Source organism: Balaenoptera ricei, chromosome 1, assembly GCF_028023285.1.
Source record: "Balaenoptera ricei isolate mBalRic1 chromosome 1, mBalRic1.hap2, whole genome shotgun sequence".
In the NCBI taxonomy this organism is placed as follows: domain Eukaryota; kingdom Metazoa; phylum Chordata; class Mammalia; order Artiodactyla; family Balaenopteridae; genus Balaenoptera; species Balaenoptera ricei.
In genome coordinates, this window is record NC_082639.1 from 52,518,271 (window position 1) to 52,543,123 (window position 24,853).

General features: G+C 39.4%; 1 protein-coding gene across 3 annotated transcripts in view; it reads left to right on the forward strand.

Moving 5' to 3' along the window:
- Nucleotides 1-24,853, forward strand: part of NFIA (nuclear factor I A) — a 373,912-nt gene that overhangs the window by 277,828 nt on the left and 71,231 nt on the right. For all 3 annotated transcript variants that reach the window (XM_059923725.1, XM_059923741.1, XM_059923733.1), the window contains one exon: nucleotides 17,504-17,632. In XM_059923725.1, coding sequence (XP_059779708.1) covers nucleotides 17,504-17,632 — 129 coding nt within the window. The remainder of the gene's footprint in view (nucleotides 1-17,503; nucleotides 17,633-24,853) is intronic.

Consider the following 24,853-nt stretch of genomic DNA (forward strand, 5'->3'; position numbering starts at 1 on the left):
CATGAAATGCAATTTTAAAATTTTAGCCCTGACACTGGGGTGTCTGTATTTACCCTGAAAGGAGAGGGAATCTCCTAAAAAGTCATGAGACTTTATTGTTGGCCCAGGAGCTAGATTTTTTTTTTTAACATCTTTATTGGAGTCTAATTGCTTTACAGTGGTGTGTTAGTTTCTGCTGTATGACAAAGTGAATGAGCTATACATATACATATGTCCCCATATCTCCTCCCTCTTGCACCTCCCTCCCACCCTCCCTATCCCACCCCTCTAGGTGGGCACAAAGCACCGAGCTGATCTCCCTGTGCTATGTGGCTGCTTCCCACTAGCTATCTGTTCTACATTTGGTAGTGTATGTATGTCCATGCCACTCTTTCACTTCATCCCAGCTTAACCTTCCCCCTCCCTGTGTCCTCAAGTCTATTCTCTACATCTGAGTCTTTATTCCTGTCCTGCCCCTAGGTTCTTCAGAACCATTTTTTTTTTTTTTTTTTTTTTAGATTCCATATATATCGTTAGCATACGGTATTTGTTTTTCCCTTTCTGACTTACTTCACTCTGTATGACAGTCTCTAGGTCTATCCACCTCACTACAAATAACTCAATTTTGTTTCTTTTTATGGCTGAGTAATATTCCATTGTATATGTGTGCCACATCTTCTTTATCCATTCCTCTGCTGATGGACACTTAGGTTGTTTCCATGTCCTGGCTATTGTAAATAGAGCTGCAGTGAACATTGTGGTACATGACTCTTTTTGAATTATGGTTTTCTCAGGGCATATGCCCAGTAGTGGGATTGCTGGGTCGTATGGTAGTTCTGTTTATAGGAACTAGATTTTTTGTATGACGTTTTCCTTGTGTCTATTCTTTTTACTCTCTCTGGTTGTAAATTTTCATGTACAAGTGAACATTTGGAATACATTAGAGAACTCATCGTTTCTTTTCTCTTGAATAATCCATATAATTTTTACTCCATTCTCCCATTTTTTAAAAATTGAAGAAATCACTTGTGTCCAAGCCTTTTAAATTACCTGAACTTCTTTATGATGTGGTAATTCTTTGGGGGGGTCCTTTTAGCTCATTTTAAATAGTTGCATATAGAGCAAGAAGGATAAACCTCAGAAGCTATATTAACTTTCATTTTATTCTCTCCATCATAAAAATGATTTTAAAACGTTTTTATTCACTGAAAAGGGTTAAAAGTCAAAATCATCTGAATGTTTTACCTTTTTTATTGTTGAGTGTGTTAATCATAATAAATTACATTAGTATGAACCCTAATGGATTTTATCATTAGGACACAAATCTAAGATGAATACAGTATCTTGAAGTACTTCCTCCTGTCACACAGCGTGTGTTGATACCCACAGGAACAGAAGGGTTCTTTAACTGTGGGATTAATCTATCCAAGCACAGCCTTTATTTAGCATCATGGTTGGAGATGATCTCATCATAAGGTATAGCTGAAATGGTCCTAGGACGGTCCAGTTCTTGCCTGGGGGGCAGCTGCTAGAGAGTGGGGCAGTGCTCTGCGTCTGGAAACCATGAGTCTGAGCGTAAATTTGCTGGTGGTAGGTGACTTGCAAAATACGGTACTGGTCCTCACCTTTCATCCTGTGCTTGAGAAATGGCACTGCAGTTTATGCCGGCACAATTAGTCTGACAGACCTGACTAGCGTATCCATTCCCCACACTTAGACCTGGAGGTACAGAGGAATCTGAAGGCCCAGATGTACAGAGAACAGTACGACAGCAGTCAGCATGTCATTTAGGCTGAGAAAAATGTTTACATACCCTTAATAAGCTCTATTTTAAACCAGCTTGTTTATACCAGTAAGATAGATAGACAATGGGAACTTTTTTCAGAAGTAGGCATCTGGGTGGAGTAGTACACTGAAAGGAGGAAGAGTTTTGGCTGGCTGGGTTCAAATCCTGGCTCCTCCACGTACTAATCTTGTGACCTCTCACCTTCTCCGGGACTTTGCTCCCTCAATTATCCTCCCACCAAAGCATGGCCTTCTGCCCATCTGCTAGACATGCCCATCAGAAGGCCAGCATGCCTTATTGTCTCCCATCTTCAGAAAGCTCTGCTTTGCTTCCCTCCAGCTCCCTAAAGCTACTACCCTAATTTTCTGCTCCCCTCTACAGACTAATTTTATGAGAGAGTTGACTACAGCCATTGTCCCTGCTTCTTCCCTTCCCGTTGATTTTTGCAAGCCATTCTAACCCATCTTCCATGTGCCTCACTCTCTCACTCTCCTGGTGCTCGTTTATTCTCATTATACTTGACCTCTCAACAGCCTTCACCGCAATCCATCACAGCCGTTTCCTTGAAATACTTCCCTTAGTTTCTGTACAACTGCACTTTCCTCTGAGTAAAATGCCTCAACTTAGTTGCCTACTTTGACACTGATGTTAGTAACTCAGAGGCCTCCCTTAATGTCAAGACTTACTGAATTCTTAATAATTGTGTGTTAGACTTTACCTCTGGTTACATGAGGTATTTCTGCATTATCATATAGACTAGGCTTGAAAGATGTCAATGATTCTTAAAAGAAAAATTGTGATCCTTTCTGCTGTCATTCACAGGAGGCTGTAGAGAAAGCCACTCGTTGAATAGGCAAGAGACCTATTGTACATATTAAATGTATTTACTCTTCTACAATTTAACATCTTTGGGTCGTTATCTATTAGAAGACTTCTTCTAAGTCTGTGTGATATTTTTCTTTTGGAGGTTCTGTGTTAGAATTACTGGTAATACATTGAGTATATTTAATAAAATACTGATTCCTACTAAGGCCAAGAAAAACCTTTGGTATGTAAGACAAGGTGATTCTTAGTACTGTACTTCAGAGTAGTTTTTATTTTTCGCATATTTGTTTGCAGCTGATACAAACTTTCTTTGATTTTTTTCTTTGGATAACCATGTTAGAAACTTCAACTATGAATATATTTTGTTGACTTAAATAGGACACTTTTTATAGTATACAAGGGAAACTACATGAGGGAGTGTGATATCTTCCAAGCTTTAGAACCAGAGAGACCTGGGTTGGAATTATCACTTAATGGCTGTATGATCTTTTTTTTTTTTATTTTTATTTTATATTGGAGTATAGTTGATTAACAATGATGTGCTAGTTACAGGTGTACAGCAAAGAATGGTTGTATGATCTTGAGCAAGTTGCTTGACATCCTTGATATCTACTTTCTGTGACATTAAGTTATAGGTAGGTAGGAGAGTAATACCTACCATTCTGAGATGAAAATGTAAGGATTTGTAAGTACATGGTACATAGTAGGAACTCCATCACTTGCGGCTTTTATTATTCTCAGTCTGTTTTTTGGAAATGATCAGTAAGTAGGAATTTGATAACCATCTCTTTAGCTGCATCCTGGCTCTCTTGAGGCTCCTAGGTGGATGAAGGCTTCCAATAACCTTTAGGTTTAGTGTAATAGTTGTTCTGGTAAAGCGGTAAAGATAGGTCATTGGGAATTCGATCATGACAGCAAACAGAAGAATGTCTGAAGTCAAACATGAACAGACGAACTTAAACAGCATTTTGTGGTCCTCTCTAACCAGCTTATATATTGGATTTTAAAATGAAAGTGCAGAGTTTGCTGGTTTCTCCCAAACAGATTGTGACTATAAATGAACAGTATTGAAACTAACCTTTCTTTTTTTTTTTTTTTTGGCCATGCCGCGAGGCGTGTGAGATCTTAGTTCCCCGACCAGGGATCGAACCCATGCCCCCTGCAGCGGGAGCTCAGAGTCTCAACCACTGGACCGCCAGGGAAGTCCCCTAACCTTTCTGTTCTTGACTTTGATACTTTGAAGAAAGAAACATATACCAGTTAAATCTTCTCTGACAACTGGAATTACATCACCCAAACTCCTACAACAGACAAGATAAGGTCCTGCTGTCCTGAGTAGCATTAACCAGGGATTATTTTCACAGGACAGTGGATTTTTGACTAAGTCCTCTAACAAAATAAATACTAACCCTAACTTGTCACCTCCTCTTTAAAAATCCAGCATGTTGTTCCATTGTCACTGGAATAATTATAGTTTATTGTGATCTCTGCCTTCTTCCCCCCTTCCCATTAATACTGTAGGTCCTTTGACTCCTAAAACATATCCCCTTTTAGAAGCTTTCTCAAGCAAAGAACAGCATTGTACTTTCTTACCATTCCTGTAGGATTTGCTTCACAATTGTCACTGTAAAGTTCTTGATCAAAGTGTTTCGTAAATCTCATGATTTGGGTGAGAGGGGGAGTTGAAATTGATTATGATTTTTTCCCCTGTGTATTCTTTTTGTTACATCAGGTCACAGCAAAAAGTACCCCCTCCCCCAAAAAAACCCTTGATTTGTTATAGGAGACCTCAAGAATTATTTTGAATTTTTTCATATCATTTGATCTCATTTTATTATTGATGTTTCTTGAAAGAATCAGGAGGAAATAGAAAGTGTTTACACCATTGGAAATCACTATTTGTTAGCCTCTTTCCTAAGAAGGTGTCTTACCGTTTTCTCTGGGTGAGTGTAGGCTAATGGAATACCTCACTGCTAGGACAGACTTGCTAAAAATAATGGAAGCTTCTGGATGTCTAGAGATTAATTAGTGCAGAGTAGGCATCTCTAATACACCCATTCCTAGCATCAACAGTAGTCTTATATTTGAATATCATGTTAGTCTGCTATTGCTGTATAGCAAATTACCACAAACTTAGCTTAAAACAAAACAACACACATTTATTATCTCATGGTTTCCATGGGTCAGGAGTCTGGGCACAGCTTAACTGGTCCCTTTGCTCAGGGACTCACAAGGCTGCAATCAAAATTTTGTCCAGGTTGCATTCTTTTCTGGAGCTTAGGGTTTTCTTGCACATGCTCGCGATTGTTGGTAGAATTCTGTTCCTTGTAGCTTTAAGACTAAGGTCCCAGCTTTCTTAAAGCTGTCAGCCACAGCCCCACTTAGACCCTCGAGGTCCCTACAGTTCTTTGCCATGTGACCTTCTCACAGGCCTTTTTATCACACGGCAGCTTACTACTTCAAAGCCAGCAAGAGAATCTCTCTGACTTCTAATGCTTCTTTTTTTTTTTTTAATTTTATTTCTTTATACGTTTATTTATTTATTTATTTTTGGCTCTGTTGGATCTTCATTGCTGTGTGCGGGCTTTCTCTAGTTGTGGCGGCCGGGGGCTACTCTTTGTTGCAGCATGTGGGCTTCTCATTGCAGTGGCTTCTGTTGTTGCGGAGCACGGGCTCTAGGAGTGCGGGCTTCAGTGGTTGTGGTTCGCAGGCTCTAGAGCACAGGCTCAGTAGTTGTGGTGCACGGGCTTAGTTGCTCCGTGGCATGTGGGATCTTCCCGGACCAGGGCTCGAACCCATGTCCCCTGCATTGGCATGCAGATTCTTAACCACTGTGCCACCAGGGAAGTCCCTAATGCTTCTTTTGAAGGACTCATCTGATGAAGGCAGGCCCACCCAGCATAATAATCCTTTACTAACTCAAAGTCACCTGGTTAGGGACCTTAATTACATTCACAAAAGTTCTTTCCCCTTGGCAATATAACAACCTAATCACAAGAATGGCATCCATTTTATTCACAGGTACCACCCACATTCAAGGGGAAGGGATTATACAAAGTATGCAACCAAGGGGCCAGGAACTTTGGGATCTTCTTAGAAATCTGACTACCACAAATATCAATGATGAAGCTAACAGAATCTTTGTGAATACTGTACTTGGCCTGTACTTTCACTCACAACTGCCTCCAGGGAACAGAATCACTGAAAGACTAGAATTTCATGTACATTTGCCTTTGTCCATTGAACACTATTTGAAATGACTCAGATAGCTTAGAAAAATGGCTAATCGGAGAGAAATTCAGAAAGTCTAGTTGTTAGAAAGCCAATGGCAAGCCAAAATGCTTCTTGAAATTCATCTCCTATTCTGTTTACCACCATTGGGTTTTTATAGCAATCAGTAGGAGAGAATGTCCCTTTTTTTTTCTAACATCTTTCTTGGAGTATCATTGCTTTACCATGGTGTGTTAGTTTCTGCTTTATAACAAAGTGAATCAGCTATGCATACACATATATCCCCATATCTCCTCCCTCTTGTGTCTCCCTCCCACCCTCCCTATCCCACCCCTCTAGGTGGTCACAAAGCACCGAGCTGATCTCCCTGTGCTATGCGGCTGCTTCCCACTAGCTATCTATTTTACATTTGGTAGTGTATATATGTCCATGCCACTCTCTCACTTTGTCGCAGCTTACCCTTCCCCCTCCCCGTGTCCTCAAGTCCATTCTCTACATCTGTGTCTTCATTCCTGTCCTGCCCCTAGGTTCTTCAGAACCATTTTTTTTTTTTTTTTTTTAGTTTCCATATATATCTGTTAGCATACAGTGTTTGTTTTTCTCATTCTGACTTACTCCACTCTGTATGACAGACTCTGGGTCCATCCACCTCACTACAAATAACTCAGTTTCGTTTTTTTTTATGGCTGAGTAGTATTGCATTGTATATATGTGCCACATCTTCTTTATCCATTCATCTGTCGATGGACACTTAGGTTGCTTCCATGTCCTGGGTATTGTAAATAGAGCTGCAATGAACATTGTGGTACATGACTTTTTTTAAATTATGGTTTACTCCCGGTATATGCCCAGTAGGAGGATTGCTGGGTCGTATGGTAGTTCTATTTCTAGTTTTTTAAGGAACCTCCATACTGTTCTTCATAGTGGCTGTATCAATTTACATTCCCACCAGCAGTGCAAGAGGGTTCCCTTTTCTCCACACCCTCTCCAGCATTTATTGTTTGTAGATTTTTTGATGATGGCCATTCTGACTGCTGTGAGGTGATACCTCTTTGTAGTTTTGATTTGCATTTCTCTTATAATTAGTGATGTTGAGCAACCTTTCATGTGTTTGTTGGCAATCTGTATATCTTCTTTGGAGAAATGTCTGTTTAGGTCTTCTGCCCATTTTTAGATTGGGTCGTTTGTTTTTTGATATTGAGCTGCATGAGCTGCTTGTAAATTTTGGAGATTAATCCTTTGTCAGTTGCTTCATTTGCAAATATTTTCTCCCATTCTGAGGGTTGTCTTTTCATCTTGTTTATGTTTTCCTTTGCTGTGCAAAAGCTTGTAAGGTTCATTAGGTCCCATTTGTTTATTTTTGTTTTTATTCCCATTTCTCTAGGAGGTGGGTCAAAAAGGATCTTGCTGTGATTTATGTCATAGAGTGTTCTGCCTATGTTTTCCTCTAAGAGTTTTATAGTGTCTGGCCTTACATTTAGGTCTTTAATCCATCTTGAGTTTATTTTTGTGTATGGTGTTAGGGAGTGTTCTAAGTTCATTCTTTTACATGTAGCTGTCCAGTTTTACCAGCACCACTTATTGAAGAGGCTGTCTTTTCTCCATTGTATATGCTTGCCTCCTTTATCAAAAATAAGGTGACCATAGGTGCGTTGGTTTATCTCTGGGCTTTCTATCCTGTTCCATTGATCTATATTTCTGTTTTTGTGCCAGTACCATACTGTCTTGATTACTGTGGCTTTGTAGTATAGTCTGAAGTCAGGGAGCCTGATTCCACCAGCTCCGTTTTTCTTTCTCAAGATTGCTTTGGCTATTCGGGGTCTTTTGTGTTTCCATACAAATTATGAAATGTTTTGTTCTGGTTCCGTGAAAAATGCCATTGGTAATTTGATAGGGATTGCATTGAATGTGTAGATTGCTATGGGTAATATAGTCATTTTCACAGTGTTGATTCTTCCAATCCAAGAACATGGTATATCTCTCCATCTGTTTGTATCATCTTTAATTTCTTTCATCAGTGTCTTATAGTTTTCTGCATACAGGTCTTTTGTCTCCTTAGGTAGGTTTATTCCTAGGTATTTTATTATTTTTGTTGCAGTGGTAAATGGGAGTGTTTCCTTAATTTCTCTTTCACATTTTTCATCATTAGTATATAGGAATGCAAGAGATTTCTATGCATTAATTTTCTATCCTGCTACATTACCAAATTCATTGATTAGCTCTAGTAGTTTTCTGGTAGAGTCTTTAGGATTCTCTATATATAGTATCATGTCATCTGCAGACAGTGACAGCTTTACTTCTTCTTTTCCAATTTGGATTCCTTTTATTTGTTTTTCTTCTCTGATTGCTGTGGCTAACACTTCCAAAATTATGTTGAATAATAGTGGTGAGAGAGGGCAACCTTGTCTCGCTCCTGACCTTAATGGAAATGGTTTCAGTTTTTCACTATTGAGAATGATGTTGACTGTGGGTTTGTCAAATATGGCCTTTATTATGTTGAGGTAAGTTCCCTCTATGCCTACTTTCTGGAGGGTTTTTATCATAAATGGGTGTTGAATTTTTTCAAAAGCTTTTTCTGCATCTATTGAGATGATCATATGGTTTTTGTCCTTCAGTTTGTTAATATGGTTTATCACATTGATTGATTTGCATATATTGAAGAATCCTTGCATTCCTGGGATAAACCCCACTTGATCATGGTGTATGATCCTTTTAATGTGCTCTTGGATTCTGTTTGCTAGTATTTGTTGAGAATTTTTGCATCTATGTTCATCAGTGATATTGGCCTGTAGTTTTCTTTCTTTGTGACATCTTTGTCTGGTTTTGGTATCAGGGTGATGGTGGTCTCGTAGAATGAGTTTGCGAGTGTTCCTCCCTCTGCTATATTTTGGAAGAGTTTGAGAAGGATAGGTGTTAGCTCTTCTCTAAATGTTTGATAGAATTTGCCTGTGAAGCCCTGTGGTCCTGAGCTTTTGTTTGTTGCAAGATTTTTTTTTTTTTTTCTGTGTACACACATGTTTATAGCAGCACTATTCACAACAGAAAAATCATAGAAACAACCCAAATGTCCACCAATGGATGAATGAATAAACAAATTGTGGCACATACATACAGTGGAATAGTAATTCAATCATAAAAAGGAATGGAGCAATTAAATATCAAACAATTACACGGCCAAAAACAGTTTTTTAAGGAATGAAATACTAATACATATTACAGTGTGGATGACTCTCACAAACATCATGCTAAGTGAAAGATGCCAGACACAAAGGTCACACATTGTATGATTCCATTTATCTGAAATATCCAGAGTAAGTAAATCCATAGAGAAAGAAAGCAGATTGGTGGTCTCCAGGGCCTGGTAGAGAGAGCAAAGTAGTATCTTCTCAATGGGTATAGAGTTTCCTTTTGGGATGATAAAAATGTCTATGCCCTATCAGGGAGATCATATTGAGTTCAAGAGCTTTGTCGAGAAATCTTTTTTCTAAAGCATCATCTCCTTTGGTGTTGCCAATGTGAAATGGAATATTCATTTTGCTTCTGTTCTGGGGCTCCACTGGACATCAATTCTAATAGTAGCTTTTACTTTTAGACCACTTCCCAAAATTATAGTTCTCTTTTTCTGTCTAGCAGCTTTGGATGGTTCCTTCACCGATGGAGAAGTTATCCACTGGTACTTTTGGGCTGCCCTAGTCTCGAAGCTCCAGCCCCTGCTCCTCAGGCCGGGTCCCCATGGGAGGCGGGGCTGCATGCTGATGCACGGCAAGCGGGCTGCTGTTCTCCTGTTGGAAGATTTTTAATCACAGTCTCAATTTCAGTGCTTTTGATTGGTCCGTTTATATTTTCTATTTCTTCCTGGTTCAGTCTCGGAGGGTTGTGCTTTTCTAAGAATTTGTCCATTTCTTCCAGGTTGTCCATTTTATTGGCATAGAGTTGCTTGTAGTAATCTCTCATGATCCTTTGTATTTCTGCCATGTCAGTTGTTACTTTTCCCTTTTCATTTCTAATTCTATTGATTTGAGTCTTCTCCCTTTTTTTCCTGGTGAGTCTGGCTAGTGGTTTATCAATTTTGTTTATCTTCTCAAAGATCCAGCTTTTAGTTTTATTGATCTTTCCTATTGTTTCCTTCTTTTTCATTTATTTCTGATCTGATTTTTGTGATTTCTTTTCTTCTGCTAACTATGGGGTTTTTTTTGTTCTTCTTTCTCTAATGGTTTTAGGCATAAGTTTAGGTTGTTTATTTGAGATATTTCTTGTTTCTTGAGGTAGGATTGTATTGCTATAAAGTTCCCTCTTAGAACTGCTTTTGCTGCATCCCATAGGTTTTGGGTCGTCGTGTTTTCATTGTCATTTGTTTCTAGGTATTTTTGATTTCCTCTTTGATTTCTTCTGTGATCTCTTTATTATTTATTATTATTAAGTAGTGTTATTAAGTAGTGTATTGTTTAGCCTCCATGTGTTTGTATTCTTTACAGATATTTTCCTGTAATTGATATCTAGTCTGATAGTATTGCGGTCGGAAAAGATACTTGATACGATATCAATTTTCTTAAATTTACCAAGGCTTGATTTGTGACCCAAGGTATGATCTATCCTGGAGCATGTTCCAAGAGCACTTGAGAAGAAAGTGTATTCTGTTGTTTTTGGATGAAATTTCCTATAAATATCAATTAAGTCCATCTTCTTTAATGTATCATTTAAAGCTTGTGTTCCCTTATTTATTTTCATTTTGGATGATCTGTCCGTTGGTGAAAGTGGGGTGTTAAAATCCTGTACTATGATTGTGTTACTGTCGATTTCCCCTTTTATGGCTGTTAGTATTTGCCTTATGTATTGAGGTGCTCCTATGTTGGGTGCAAAAATATTTACAATTGTTATATCTTCTTCTTGGATTGATCCCTTGATCATTACGTAGTGTCCTTCTTTGTCTCTTGTAATAGTCTTTATTTTAACGTCTATATTGTCTGATATGCGAATTGCTATTCCAGCTTTCTTTTGATTTCTCTTTGCATAGAATATCTTTTTCCATCCCCTCACCTTCAGTCTGTATGTGTCCCTAGATCTGAAGTGGGTTTCTTGTAGGCAGCATATATATGGGTCTTGTTTTTGTATCCATTCAGCTAGTCTGTGTCTTTTGGTTGGAGCATTTAATCCATTAACATTTAACGTAATTATTGATATGTATGTTCCTATTCCCATTTTCTTAATTGTTTTGGGTTTGTTATTGTAGATCTTTTCCTTCTCTTGTGTTTCCTGCCTAGAGAAGTTCCTTTAGCATTTGTTGTAAAGCTGGTTTAGTGGTGCTGAATTCTCTTAACTTTTGCTTGTCTGTAAAGGTTTTAATTTCTCCATCGAATCTGAATGAGATCCTTGCTGGGTAGAGTAATCTTGGTTGTAGGTTCTTCCCTTTCATGACTTTAAATATGTCCTGCCACTCCCTTCTGGCTTGCAGAGTTTGTGCTGAAAGATCAGCTGTTAACCTTATGGGGATTCCCTTTTATGTTATTTGTTGTTTTTCCCTTGCTGCTTTTAATATTTTTTCTTTGTGTTTTATTTTTGATAGTTTGATTAATATGTGTCTTGGTGTGTTTCTCCTTGGATTTATCCTGTATGGGACTCTCTGTGCTTCCTGGACTTGATTAAGTATTTCCTTTCCCATATTAGGGATGTTTTCAACTATAATCGCTTCAAATATTTTCTCAGTCCCTTTCTTTTTCTCTTCTTCTTCTGGGACCCCTATAATTCAAATGTTGATGCATTTAATATTGTCCCCTCTGTCCCAGACTCAGAGGTCTCTGAGACTGTCCTCAATTCTTTTCATTCCTTTTTCTTTATTCTGCTCTGCAGTAGTTATTTCCAGTATTTTATCTTCCAGGTCACTTATCCGTTCTTCTGCCTCAGTTATTCTGCTATTGATTCCTTCCAGAGAATTTTTAATTTCATTTATTGTGTTGTTCATCATTTTTCTTTTCCTTTTTAGTACTTCTAGGTCCTTGTTAAACGTTTCTTGTATTTTCTCCATTCTATTTCCAAGATTTTGGATCATCTTTACTATCATTGCTCTGAATTCTTTTTCAGGTAGACTGCCTATTTCCTCTTCATTTGTTTGGTCTGATGGGTTTTTACCTTGCTCCTTCATCTGCTGTGTGTTCCTCTGTCTTCTCATTTTTCTTAACTTACTGTGTTTGGGGTCTCCTTTTCACAGGCTGCAGGTTCGTAGTTCCCATTGTTTTTAGTGTCTGCCCCCAGTGGGTAAGATTGGTTCAGTGGGTTGTGCAGGCTTCCTGGTGGAGGGGACTAGTGCCTGTGTCCTGGTGGATGAGGCTGGATCTTGTCTTTCTGGTGGGCAGGACTGCGTCCGGTAGTGTGTTTTGGGGTGTCTGTGACCTTCTTATGATTTTAGGCAGCCTCTCTGCTAATGAGTGGGTTTTGTTCCTGTCTTGCTAGTTGTTTGGCATAGGACGTCCAGCACTGTAGCTTGCTGGTCATTGAGTGGAGCTGGGTCTTAGCGTTGAGATGGAGATCTCTGGGAGAGCTTTCACCATTTGATATTACATGGAGCCGGGAGGTCTTTGGTAGATCAATGTCCTAAGCTTGGCTCTTCTACCTCAGAGGCAGAGGCCTGACATCCGGCCAGAGCACCAAGACCCTGTCAGCCACATGGCTCAGAAGAAAAGGGAGGAAAAAAAGAAATAAATAAAATAAAATAAAGTTATTAAAATAAAAAATAATTATTAAAAATTTAAAAGTAATTTTAAAAAAGAAAAAAAAAGAAAGAAAGAAAGAAGAGAGCAACCAAACCAGAAAACAAATCCACCAATGATAACAAGCACTAAAAACTATACTAAAGAACAAAAAAACAAAAAACCCGGACAGACAGAACCCTACGGTAAATGGTAAAAGCAAAGCTATACAGACAAAATCACACAAAGAAGCATATACATACATGCTTTCAAAAAGAGAAAAAGGAAAAAATATATATATCTATATATAAAAACAAAAAAGGAAGAGAGCAACCAAATCAATAAACAAATCTGCCAATGATAATAAACTCTAAATACTAAACAAAGATAAACATAAAACCAGAAACAAATTAGATGTAGAAAGCAAACCCCAAGTCTACAGTTGCTCCCAAAGTCCATCGCCTCAATTTTGGGATGATTGGTTGTCTATTCAGGTATTCCACAGATGCAGGGTTCATCAGGTTCATTGTGGAGATTTAATCCGCTGCTTCTGAGGCTGCTGGGAGAGATTTCCCTTTCTCTTCTTTGTTCGCACAGCTCCCAAGGTTCAGCTTTGGATTTGGACCCGCCTCTGCATATAGGTCACCTGTGGGTGTCTGTTCTTCGCCCAGAAAGGACGGGGTTAAAGGAACAGCTGATTAGGGAGCTCAGGCTCACTCAGGCCTAGGGGGGAGGGAGGGGTACGGATGCGGGGCGAGCCTGCAGCAGCAGAGGCCGGCATGACATTGCAAACAGCCTGAGGCGTGCCGTGCATTCTCCTGGGGAAGTTGTGCCTGGATCATGGGACACTGGCAGTGGCGGGCTGCACAGGCTCCTGGGAGGGGAGGTGTGGATAGTGACCTGTGCTCGCACACAGGCTTCTTGGTGGCTGCAGCAGCAGCCTTAGCGTCTCATGCCCGTCTTTGGGGGCTGCGCTGATAGCCGCGGCTTGTGCTCGTCTCTGGAGCTGGTTTAGACGGTGCTCTGTATCCCCTCTCCTCACGCACCCCGAAACAATGGTCTCTTGCCTCTTAGGCGGGTCCAGACTTTTTCCTGGACACCCTCCTGGCTAGCTGTGGCCCACTAGCCCCTTCAGGCTGTGTTCATGCAGCCAACCCCAGTCCTCTCCCTGGGATCTGACCTCCGAAGCCGGAGCCTCAGCTCCCAGCCCCCACCTGCCCCGGCGGGGGAGCAGACGAGACTCTCAGGCTGGTGAGTGCTGGTCGGCACCGATCCTCTGTGTGGGAATCTCTCCGCTTTGCCCTCCGCACCCCTGTTGGTGCACTCTCCTCCGTGGCTCTGAAGCTTCACCCCCTGCCACCCCCCGTCTCCGCCAGTGAAGGGGCTTCCTAGTGTCTGGAAACTTTTCCTCCTTCACAGCTCCCTCCCACTGGTGCAGGTCCCGTCCCTATTCTTTTGTCTGTGTTTTTTTTTTTTTTTCTTTTTTTATGTATGTATGTATGTATGTATGTATGGCTGTGTTGGGTCTTTGTTTCTGTGCGAGGGCTTTCTCCAGTTGCGGCAAGCGGGGGCCACTCTTCATCGCGGTGCGCGGGCCTCTCACTATCGCGGCCTCTCGCCGCCGAGCACAGGCTCCAGACGCGCAGGCTCAGCAACCGTGGCTCACGGGCCAAGTCGCTCCGCGGCATGTGGGATCTTCCCAGACCAGGGCTCGAACCCGCGTCCCCTGCATTGGCAGGCAGATTCTCAACCACTGTGCCACCAGGGAAGCCCTTGTCTGTGTTTTTTCTTTTTTCTTTTGCCCTACCCAGGTACATGGGGAGTTTCTTGCCTTTTGGGAAGTCTGAGGTCTTCTGCCAGCGTTCAGTAGGTGTTCTGTAGGAGTTGTTCCACTCCACTGTATTTCTGATGTATTTGTGGGGAGGAAGGTGATCTCCACATCTTACTCTTCCGCCATCTTGAAGGTCTCTGGGAATGTCCCATTGAAACAAAACATTATGCTAAATTTCTGCTTCCAGTTCTATATAATTCTTTATTTTTACATATTGAAAGGAACTTTGAAGTAATATTTTGTTTGTTCCAGAAAAACGTGTCACATTACTTTATAATTTTTTTTTAAAATCTGATACTTCTAAAAAATAGTTTGAAATCAAAATTTTGACTCATTAAGAGAAAGCCAATCAGTCAATCTGTGCAGTAATTGTGTAACAGTTGTGCATAGCTATTTGGTAAAAGAAATTTTAACAAGGAGTTTATTTTTAAAGTAACATACAGAAACCAAATTTGATTTCAAAAATAAAAGCCAGGATTAACGTTGTCTAGCTTTAAACATAAAGCAGTTGACTAGCATTTTGAAACTTCATTTGGTCAATTAAGTATACAAAGCAAATTAACCAAAACATACATTATGCATATGGAGAACATATAAGTAAATAATAAGGAAACATGCTCAATATGAGTCTTTAAAAATTGAAAACACAAAGTAATTTTGAGATTCGTGACAGCCTTGGGGTTCATATTACTTGACCGTGATAAATTTAGAAGATTGTACAGAGTTTGGCTTGTTCTTCTTGTATGCAGACAGTATTTCTTCTCTCTTTAACCCTTTCAAAGAGGATTTAAATTTTGATCATTTTGAATCCATTTACTAACTTGATAAGCATTTTGATGCTTATTGTCTATATTTAACTTCCACTTCCCCTTTTAAAAGTGTTAAGTGTTAAGTGGTGGGTTTAAATCATGTCAACATTTCTGACGTATTTAGAATTGCATGGGTTGGAAAACGTGAACTTTTCAAAGAAATGACTTTTCCTTGAGTCCAGCCATTTGCTTTCTTTAATAAGATTAGTTCAGATACTGCATTTCATCATCAATTCCATCATCTGAAAAAAATTCTGCCATCTCAAAAGTTTTGACATTTTCATTTTCTATTCTATTTCTGTTCCATGACACATAATTCAGGCATTTGACTGAGTTTAAATCAGTGGACTGGTTGGAAGCCTAAAAATTGCCTTGCACAGAAGAGTTTTGAATGAATTGGGAGATTTCTTTACATTTGGGAGCTTTTTATTTCTTTCCTTTCATTTTTTAATTTGAAATCTCTTCTGTGATGTAATTACATGATGATACCTTAGGTTAGGTTACTCGTAATGGACGTTGATCCAAAATCTCAATTTGTCCTAACGATGTTAGGACATTGGCATGCCATGTCTTTGGTTACTGATTCAGCGAGCAAACAAATATAGCTAAAGTCACTTAGTGACTTGTTTCTAATTCAAATCACACACATATTGATCTGTAGAACGTATCTGATCTGGATTTGTCTAGCTCGTGTGAAATCACACACCACTTCATGTTGTCCTTGTGTCTGACTATGCAAATGTGCTTGCCGATTTGCAATTTGTTTCTTTCTTAGGGTCAAAACCCCAAGTTTTGCTCTGTCCAGGCATCTCTTAGTAAAGCCACAGATAAAGCCAAGAACTGTACAGGTAGTTTACATATCTTTTCAGGCCACTTGGTATGTTCTAGACTCTTTGTTAGATAGCCTGAAAATAGAGGCAGGCAAAGCAGACCTGTTCTCTCTCCTTATCGAATCTGTGGTCACACTTGAAGGTTGTCTTGTAGAATTTCATTAAGGAAATCTGTGATTAGAAATAACAAGGACATGTTTAGACTAACTAAATTTCTAAATAGATCTATACCTATACAGTGCTTAGAATAGTACATGGAACTTAGCAAGTACTCGATAACATTTACATGCTAATATCATTATTATTTTTATTACTTATTTTTCCAGTTCACCCAAATAATTCTCTAGTCATAGGCAGAACATAATACTTGTAGATATGTATAAGTAAAATGAGATTTGGTTCTTTTAACATGAAATCAGACCAATTTTGTGCTGCAAATTTAAAAGAGCCCAAATTTTTCCTGTGATGTGGAGACTAGGAGTCATTTCCTTTATTTTTATATCCAAGTTTTCATTGTTTTAATTGGCACCCTACCAAACTGATAGATGCCTCTAGTTGTGTGTGTCAGCGTAGTTGCTGAGAACATTACAGGTGCAGTAATTACAAGGGACCATTTTCCCATTATTTTCTTCCCAAAGCATTTCCTATGCTGGAAATGCTATGAAAAGTTTAGACTATAGTAAAAATACTATTTTTAAAAAAACAAGCTTTTATTTTCTTAAAATAAAATATGTTCATCATAGAAAAAACAAGTAAGCAAAAAGAAGCAGTGAAAATCACTCAAATCCAACATGCAGAGAGAACTACTGTTATAGTTTATGCATATTTCTTTCCAGTTCTTTCTCTGTACATAGAAATACATTTTAAAATGGCATCATTGTATAATATCCTATTTTGTAATTGCTTTCCATGTCTTTATTTCATGTCATTAAATATCTTTCCATTGTCATTATTCTTTTACAGTGTTATTTGCATTGGTTATACCTTATTTAACCATTTAACTTTTATTTTTTAACTTTTACCTTTTCTTTTTTTTCTATTATAAATTATTCATTGGATGAGCAACTGAGTTACCATTGATGAGGGTTTTTTAAATGTTAAAATAGCTAAATTGTATAAAATGTGGAGAGAGTGCCTTGACACTGAAGTAAAGTAGCTGGCAAGATAAGATGATTGCATATGAGGTCCTCATATGCTTCTATAACCTTCCTTACAAAGGGTCCGAAAGGCCACTGGCTCAGACAGCAACTTCAGGAAGCACTGGGGAAGTGGTGCTCCGTAATTAGAGAAGATCAGTAACCCCAAAATGGGCTGCGATTTAGGAGAGTAAGTTGAAATCAACTCTATGCTGATATCAGGGGACCGTTCTGTCACCTGTTTGTTCCTATGACAAATTCAAACCAATTCAAAACAAATTTTCCCTTCACAGGTAGATTTCTTTTTTAAATTCTTTTAAGTTTAATCTTTTAGGTTGCTTAAACTGTTGTTCCGTGATTTAAGTGTGCTTGTCAATCCATCCTTCCTGCCAGGAATGCCATCTCCAACCACACTGAAGAAGTCGGAGAAGTCTGGTTTCAGCAGCCCCTCCCCTTCGCAGACCTCCTCCCTGGGAACGGCATTCACACAGCATCACCGACCTGTCATTACAGGACCCAGAGGTGAGCTGCTCCACAGGCACCCTTGATTGTGCTCAGATCATAACCTTGGGACCAGAGTAGCAAAATGAGAGACAATGAGGGCTCCCCCAGAGTGGTCCTAAAGGCAGCAAGTGTTCTAATTTCTTATCCTCGGGGGCTGCTTTGGAATGGTAGGGACCCAAGAGATTCGGCATCAAACCCTGATCCTTACCTGTTTCTTTGCTGGTGGGATGTTGAAAAGAGGTGGGAGGTAATTTGAATTAAACCAAAATCAAATCTGTCCTACAAATTGTACGAGGGGCACATGCACGCACATCTGTGTGTATTTGTGTGCGTGTGTTAGGTAGTTTATTTTTGTGTAGTCGATTACCTCTTTTCAAGCAATAGCTTATTTTCATTCTCTCACCCCTGCTGATTCCCTTTCCTTGAAACCTGATTTCAATATGTGGCATTTTGCATTGAGGTTGTCTGCAATCACTGTGTTGACGAGCCATCTTCATTCCCTCCTTTTGAAGTGGTAGATAGTTTGTCTGGTTTTCATTGCAATGTTTTCATTATTTTTGTCTCATGTGCTTTTAAGTTTATTATTAAAATGTGTCCACAAGAAATATGATTTGTATTTCACATTAAAGACAAGCTTTAAACCTCAAGAGAATGTCAGCAAATCACTTAACTTGATCTTATTGCAAGATGAAAATATTTATTAGTTTGTTTATGAAACTCCCACAGTAGGAGTACGAATAATTGTAACCACGTTTGCTTTCTCCCATCAGATTTTCGTTTAGGTAGGTTTGTGATCTACCAGCTGGTATCATAAAACATCCTAGAAAGTTATGGTCTCTTGTCTACTTTGACATACGCCTGGGGAAACTGATGTTTCTTGCGTTAATCTCAATGTGAGTGCCACAAATCTGAATCCCTTTATGAATACTCTGTGCATCTCAGGGAAATATGGCAGTTGAGAGGGCTGGCCAATGCACACGTGCAGAAATCACACTGAAGAAAATAAGTATTCTGACTATTGTGTGAAGCAGTTTCTCTGTCCACCATTATGGATGCTCACTTGCCCCATCTTTGAACATCTTGCGATCATTGACGGAACTTTCTCAAGATCCCTAATTATTTCACTTGTGTGTGAGAGTGTGTGTGGTACAATCAGAGAAGCTATATATGTATTTTTTCCTAATTTGAAAACCTTGCATCTGAATGGGATTATGTGGTCCCAGAATGAGTCTCTTTAAATGGGGCAGTATGATATTTTCCTCGTTGTCAACATTCCTTAAGCATTGAAACTGTGGTGCGAAGTAAGAAATACAAAGCCCTTTTAGTCAGAAGATTTTTGGTCTCAGGGAGATAAGGCATGTGACGTTTCTCATCTTTATTATGGTCAGGTTAACATTCTAAATGCTAAGTTAATGTTAAAAGCAGACAGTTCTGTAGGGCCTCAGAGGAGGGAACTATGGAGGTTCCTTCATCCATTAAACAAGGATTTAATGAGTACCTGTCACTATACAGACACTGGGAAATCAGTGGTTTCTGTCCTCATAGAGCATATCATCTAGTGCAGGAAAATAAGCATTTAGAAGATGATGTGGAATGCACTGTTACTTATCACTTTATATCAAATAAAGAGACTTCAAAGTGTACATAACATTGAAGTCAAATCTTAAAAGTTGCTTACATGAATGGAGGGCATTCCAAGCAAAGAAAAGACTCATGGGTGCAGCAGGGCGATAAGGATTGGGAAGCAGCAATGTCAGCAATCAGGTTAGTTGGTTAAGCTGCCTCTTTCCCTTTCCACTTACCTTCTGAATTTTTTAATATCCTCATCAATAAAATGGGAACAATACTACTGCTGAATGAATTTTTTCTCCCAACCTCATATTCTTATACAGAAACTACAATAAAACAATATTTGTAGAGACTCTTTGAGGAGCATAAAGCAATGTGCATATGTTATCATTTATTCAGTAAATACTGAATGCCTTCTGTGTGTCTTGCCTTAAAACCATAGTTCTAGAAATTACTGAAATGATTCTAGCAGTTACTGTGGGTGCCATGATTGGATGCTTTCTTCACGCTAAACAATCACATTTGCTAAAATGACCCACACTGGGTTGAACCAGAGGGGACCTTCTTAGCCTACAGGACAGTGAGTTTTGATATATTCATACTCATGAAATTGTTTATGTGGAAAAGAGAAAGATGCTCAATTTAAGAATTATGGAATTCCAAAGATTCTTTTTTTTCCACCAGAATTCAAGATGGTTCCCAGCATCCTCAGTTCTTCTTTCTGGGAAATCTACTCAGGTACCCATTCTTATTGCATCCTGCCCCACTTAGTGGTCTGGTGAAGGGAAGTGGGGTAGTTGAGATGAAATATTTCAGCAGCATCACAGAATTGAGATAGACTAACATAAGACACTCTTGGGCTAAGACCTTTTTAAAGGTTGGTATTCAGGTGCTTATTATTTAAGACATACTTGCTACAGGTATCGTAATCCCGGTTATTCTTCTCTGAACTAGTTGGAAAGCTAGTTGCACTAGTTGCTTGGAATGACATCACATCTGGGAGCAAGAGTTGATATTTTAGGAAGATGAGGCCGGATTTAAAGGAGGAGAGTCTGACCGAGGGAGCCAGTGTGGAATAAATGAGACATTGGACATAAAGGAGAATTCAACCGCACATGTTCTTTTTATTGTAAGGAGTTACCACAGTCTGAAGTGATAAATCATTAGAAAATCCAGACAGATGATCCAGCTTCAAAAGGAAGAAGAGAAAGGTGTGTCCTTTATCAGGATCCTGGGGCACTGGAGAGGCTGTTTACTACACTCTTGTTCAGAGTTACGTGGAATAGTCACCTCTGGATAGCACCTAGATTGCAAAACTTCTGCTGCCTTCCTTAAAATTTCGCAGGGGACTACCTTGACTAGACAAACACCAGTTAGTAAGCAGTAGCTTTGTAACGTACCTCAGTGCCCAGGCCAAGGGCGGTGTTTTAACAGAGCTACAGAAAAGCAAGGTCTCCTCACTGAAAAAACAATGACCCCATTTTTCACTGCAAAAATTATCTATGTTTGGAAATTTGGTGGCCACCTTTTAAAAAGGAAACCTCTGTTTGATGATTGTAAAGCTGAGGCAGAAAAATAGAGCCTTGAAGGGAGTGGGTAAGTGCAAAAACTCGGGGGGTCGAATGGACTGGTATTTGAATCCTGTCTCTACCACTTTCACCAACTGTGAGAACCTAGCACATCGCTTTCTTTCTTGGAGCCATGGGCTCCTCATCTATAAATTGAAGATCCTAATCTCAACCTCAAGAGAATTGTATTATCGAAGGAGTAGATGAAATCATGTATTTGCAGTCAATAGCACAGTGCCTGGAAGTAGAGTATGTACTCAGGTCATACAAACAATTAAATCACCCGTTTTCATCCAGGGTTTGAAAATCTCATGCTGTTCTCCTGCCTTTGCCTGTCCACATATTGCCCATCCTAAGACCAGCTCGGGTACCACCTTCTACCCGAAACCTGCTCAGCTCCACCCAGGCCGCCATCATCTCACACTCCGCAGACTCCGGGAGACTTTCACGCCTGCACATTCCCTCCACCGACATGGTCTTGCTTTGTTAGTTAATGTACATGTCTTGTCCCTCCTCTAGAGCAAAACCTCTGAGAGGAAGAATCTCTAATGTGTGCTTTTTGGTATCTTCATTGTGTCTCATACACAATGCTCAAATATGCTCAAATATTGCTTGAATGAATAAAAAGTACTCAAGTTGCACATAAAGGTACACAAGAGACATTCATCCCCTCCCTGACACTGGCAGATTGTCATTGCTTCAGAAGAACAAAGGGTAACAAAGGATAATAGTTTATATAGTACTTCTTTATGAGGAATGTTAAAGATGAGGAAGAACGATGGCCTTTCATCCAAAGAAAGCTTTTGCAAGATTATGAAGTAAGGCTTTGCTATTAAAAGCTATGTTTTTTCTTAGTTTATGCTATTCTAATCACTTTCCTATTTACCTTGTGAAGGTAGAGACATGTGGTTTCTTAAAATGAATCCCTTCTCTGATATTGGCTTTCTTTATGGCTTTGATAAATCATTTAACCTTGTGGCCTCAGTTTGGCCATCTGTATCATGGGGGTAATACTTTGCCACCTATGTAGTTAAAATTAGGTGAAGGGGTTAAAAATTATGGAATGTCCTAGGGAGTGGGGAAGAGATTAAGTTTCAGTAAGGGCATTTGTACGTTGTTATACATTATTACAATTATTGCGCACTTCAAGCTGAACAACTGGGCTTTCAAAGACTTTCTTTTACCAGTACTTAAAATTTCAACCATAATAAAGTATTTAATCATGACAATTTATCTTATTCATGATAATGGAGAAAAAAATCCTTTTTCTTCCTTTTGCCTTTTTAAGAGTTGTAGGTTTGCCTGATGATTTAAAAGAGCCTAACTCTTTTTGATAATTATTTGGAGTACTCATCAGAGATATTTTCGAACTTCTTGAAAGTTTGTCTCCTTGAAACTTATGTTTCTGCCTAAAGTCTCTGCTATTTTCAAAAACAAGATAATGAATGATACTTAATTTAAATGCTCAGCACTAGGTAAGGCAACTCTGTGCTTTCGGGATTGAGAAGCAGGGAGGGGCCTGCACTATACACGTTGTGAGGCAGAGGTTGAGAGTAATCGCAAATAAGCACTGATTGAGCTTCATCTAGAGCCATAGAATTTCAGAATAGTGCTCTGAGAATCTTCTGGTTTAATCCTTTCCCTGTATCCACTAAGTATGTGTTTGGCTGTAAGTAACTGAAAGTCGGACTAAGCAGGTTGTATTTTTCTCATATAGAAACAAATACATGATTCAGGACCGTCATGGTGTCACCAAAGCACCATCAAGGATTGAGATTTCTTCTTTTACCCATGCTTTAATGGGTCGTTTTCATCCTCATGCTGTGACCATGCCACTACCCTCTTTCCATGCATCTGCAATCCAAGCAGAAAGAAGGGAACCGACAAGGGCAAGAAGTGCCTGCCAGCTCATTCTGCCACCTTTTATAGAATCTTACACAGCATGATCAGAACTGTGCCACACAATCACCTCTAGCTGCAAGGGAGGCTGGAAAATCTAGGGTTTTTTAGCTGAGCATATCTCTGCTCTGTATAAAATTGGGGCTTTATAAGTAGGTAAACAGGGGAGAAATACGCTGGCTAGCAATCAGCAGCGTAGTTCCCATTACTCACAGAAATGTGACATCTGAGCTGGCCAGAGCCAAGACTAGAAATCTAGTCTCCAATGCTGTGCCTTTTTTCACCATATCAGCAGTTTCTACCTTTTTCTCTACCACTGGGAGAAATCAACTGCATTTATTTAAACAATTAGTTTGTTTTCACAATTTTTATTAGTCAAAAACATGACATAGCCATTTAGATCTTTCGATAAGCATGACATAACCCGTGTTATCACACTGAGTTTTTTTTTAATAACAGCCATAAACAGATCACTTGACATTTTTTATGAGCCCCTGAATCCTTGCTACTGGTAAACGCAGGGTTTCGGGTAGGTGCGAGTCACTTCAAAGACAACTTTTGAGGTCAGTTTGGCTTTTTTTTTTTTAAATATTGAAATTAGCTTGCAGACTCTCATTACTGTCTGGGGACCCGTTCGTTCTTCTGCAAGTATTTATCAAGCACTTACAGTGTACAAGGTGTTCTGCTACTTGCTGAATAGAGTGAAAAAGAGAAGCTTGGATTCTGGCCTCAGCATGCTTACTTCCTGGTGGAGGGCAGACAAGAAAGCCAGCCGATGTATTATTGTGATGGTGTCTCCCGGATGCTGTCAGGGTCGGGGGCAACCTGATAGAGAACTACCATGGCATTCGGCACTGGGCCAGTCCACACAAGCGTGATTTATCCCTGTTCTCAAACAGAGTACCTGCTAGTTGTAAGCGTGCAAAGCAACAGCAGTCATGCTTTAACTAAGTACTGAGGAATCCAGACATACAAAATGTGAGCAAAAGGCTAAAGCCCCACTTCTTTATGGGTCAAAACATATATATATATATATATATATATATATATATATATATATATACACACACACACACACATACACGTGAAGGGAGTTTAGAAATCAAATTGCCCTGATTCTGAAAACATGCACAAGATGTATTAAAACAATAGCCATATAAACCAAAGATTTATTGTGCAGCTTTCAAAGAATCCTGCCAGTTTCTGTTCAGACGTTTACATGCTCTATAAACCTCTCTAAGTCCATGATCCTCGTGGCCCAAACAGGGATCCTGCTCTTAGTGATGAAACATCTGAGGGTCTGAAGTTAACATCTCCCAGTTTGGCCAAGAAAAATATACTGCAGAGAATTATGAGAATTAAGATAACTTTCCAGGAAGTTCAGGTCACCAGGAAAGGTTGGAAGAGCGGAGACTCATAGACAATAATAGAGGAGGAAGGAAGGAGAGGTACAATAGGAAGGCAGCAGTTATCACTAGATGGCAGGGCCCATTGGAACAGGGACCATTCTTTATTCTTCCTCCCGATATCCTGTATCCCTCAGCCTTGTGCCTGGCATTAGGAAAGCACTCAATAAATATTTGTTGAATAAATGAATGAGCACATGGATTTGATTGAAGGCAAACAGAAAGTTTGGGAATAATAGGGAGTTCTTTCCACCCCCCATGTGTGATAATAATACAGTATTCAAGTGCGTGTGTTTGGCGACATTTAGGGAGATGCATAGCATGGTGAATGAATGCTCGATATACACTTGCTTGGTTTTAATTAAGAACTTCTACTTTCATGGGCATTAAGAGAAATGCTGAGCTGAAAATGATTTGATCCCCTTTTTATGGAATATTTTCTATGGTATTATAAATGTGTCTGCCCAAACTAAGGATCCTGAAGAAGGAATAGTCCCTGGCTCCTCGTCACTCTTATAACCATGGCACCCTTCCTTGACATAGGCCCTCTACCTAAGCGGTAGTTTCGTTCAGCATTCTCGTATCATATTGGCAAACTTCTTTGCCTCTTAGGAAAACTTCTTAACTTAGTTGTAGAACGCGCTGGTGTTCCTTTCAGTGGAGCTGAATCTAATTTGTCTCTCCTGGTTTAGTGCAATTGAATCATCTCAGGAAAATGAGAAGCAATTAAGTACCTGTTGCTAACAAGGCGCTGAAATAATCTGCCACCAGATGCAAGGTGTTTATTTATTACTGGA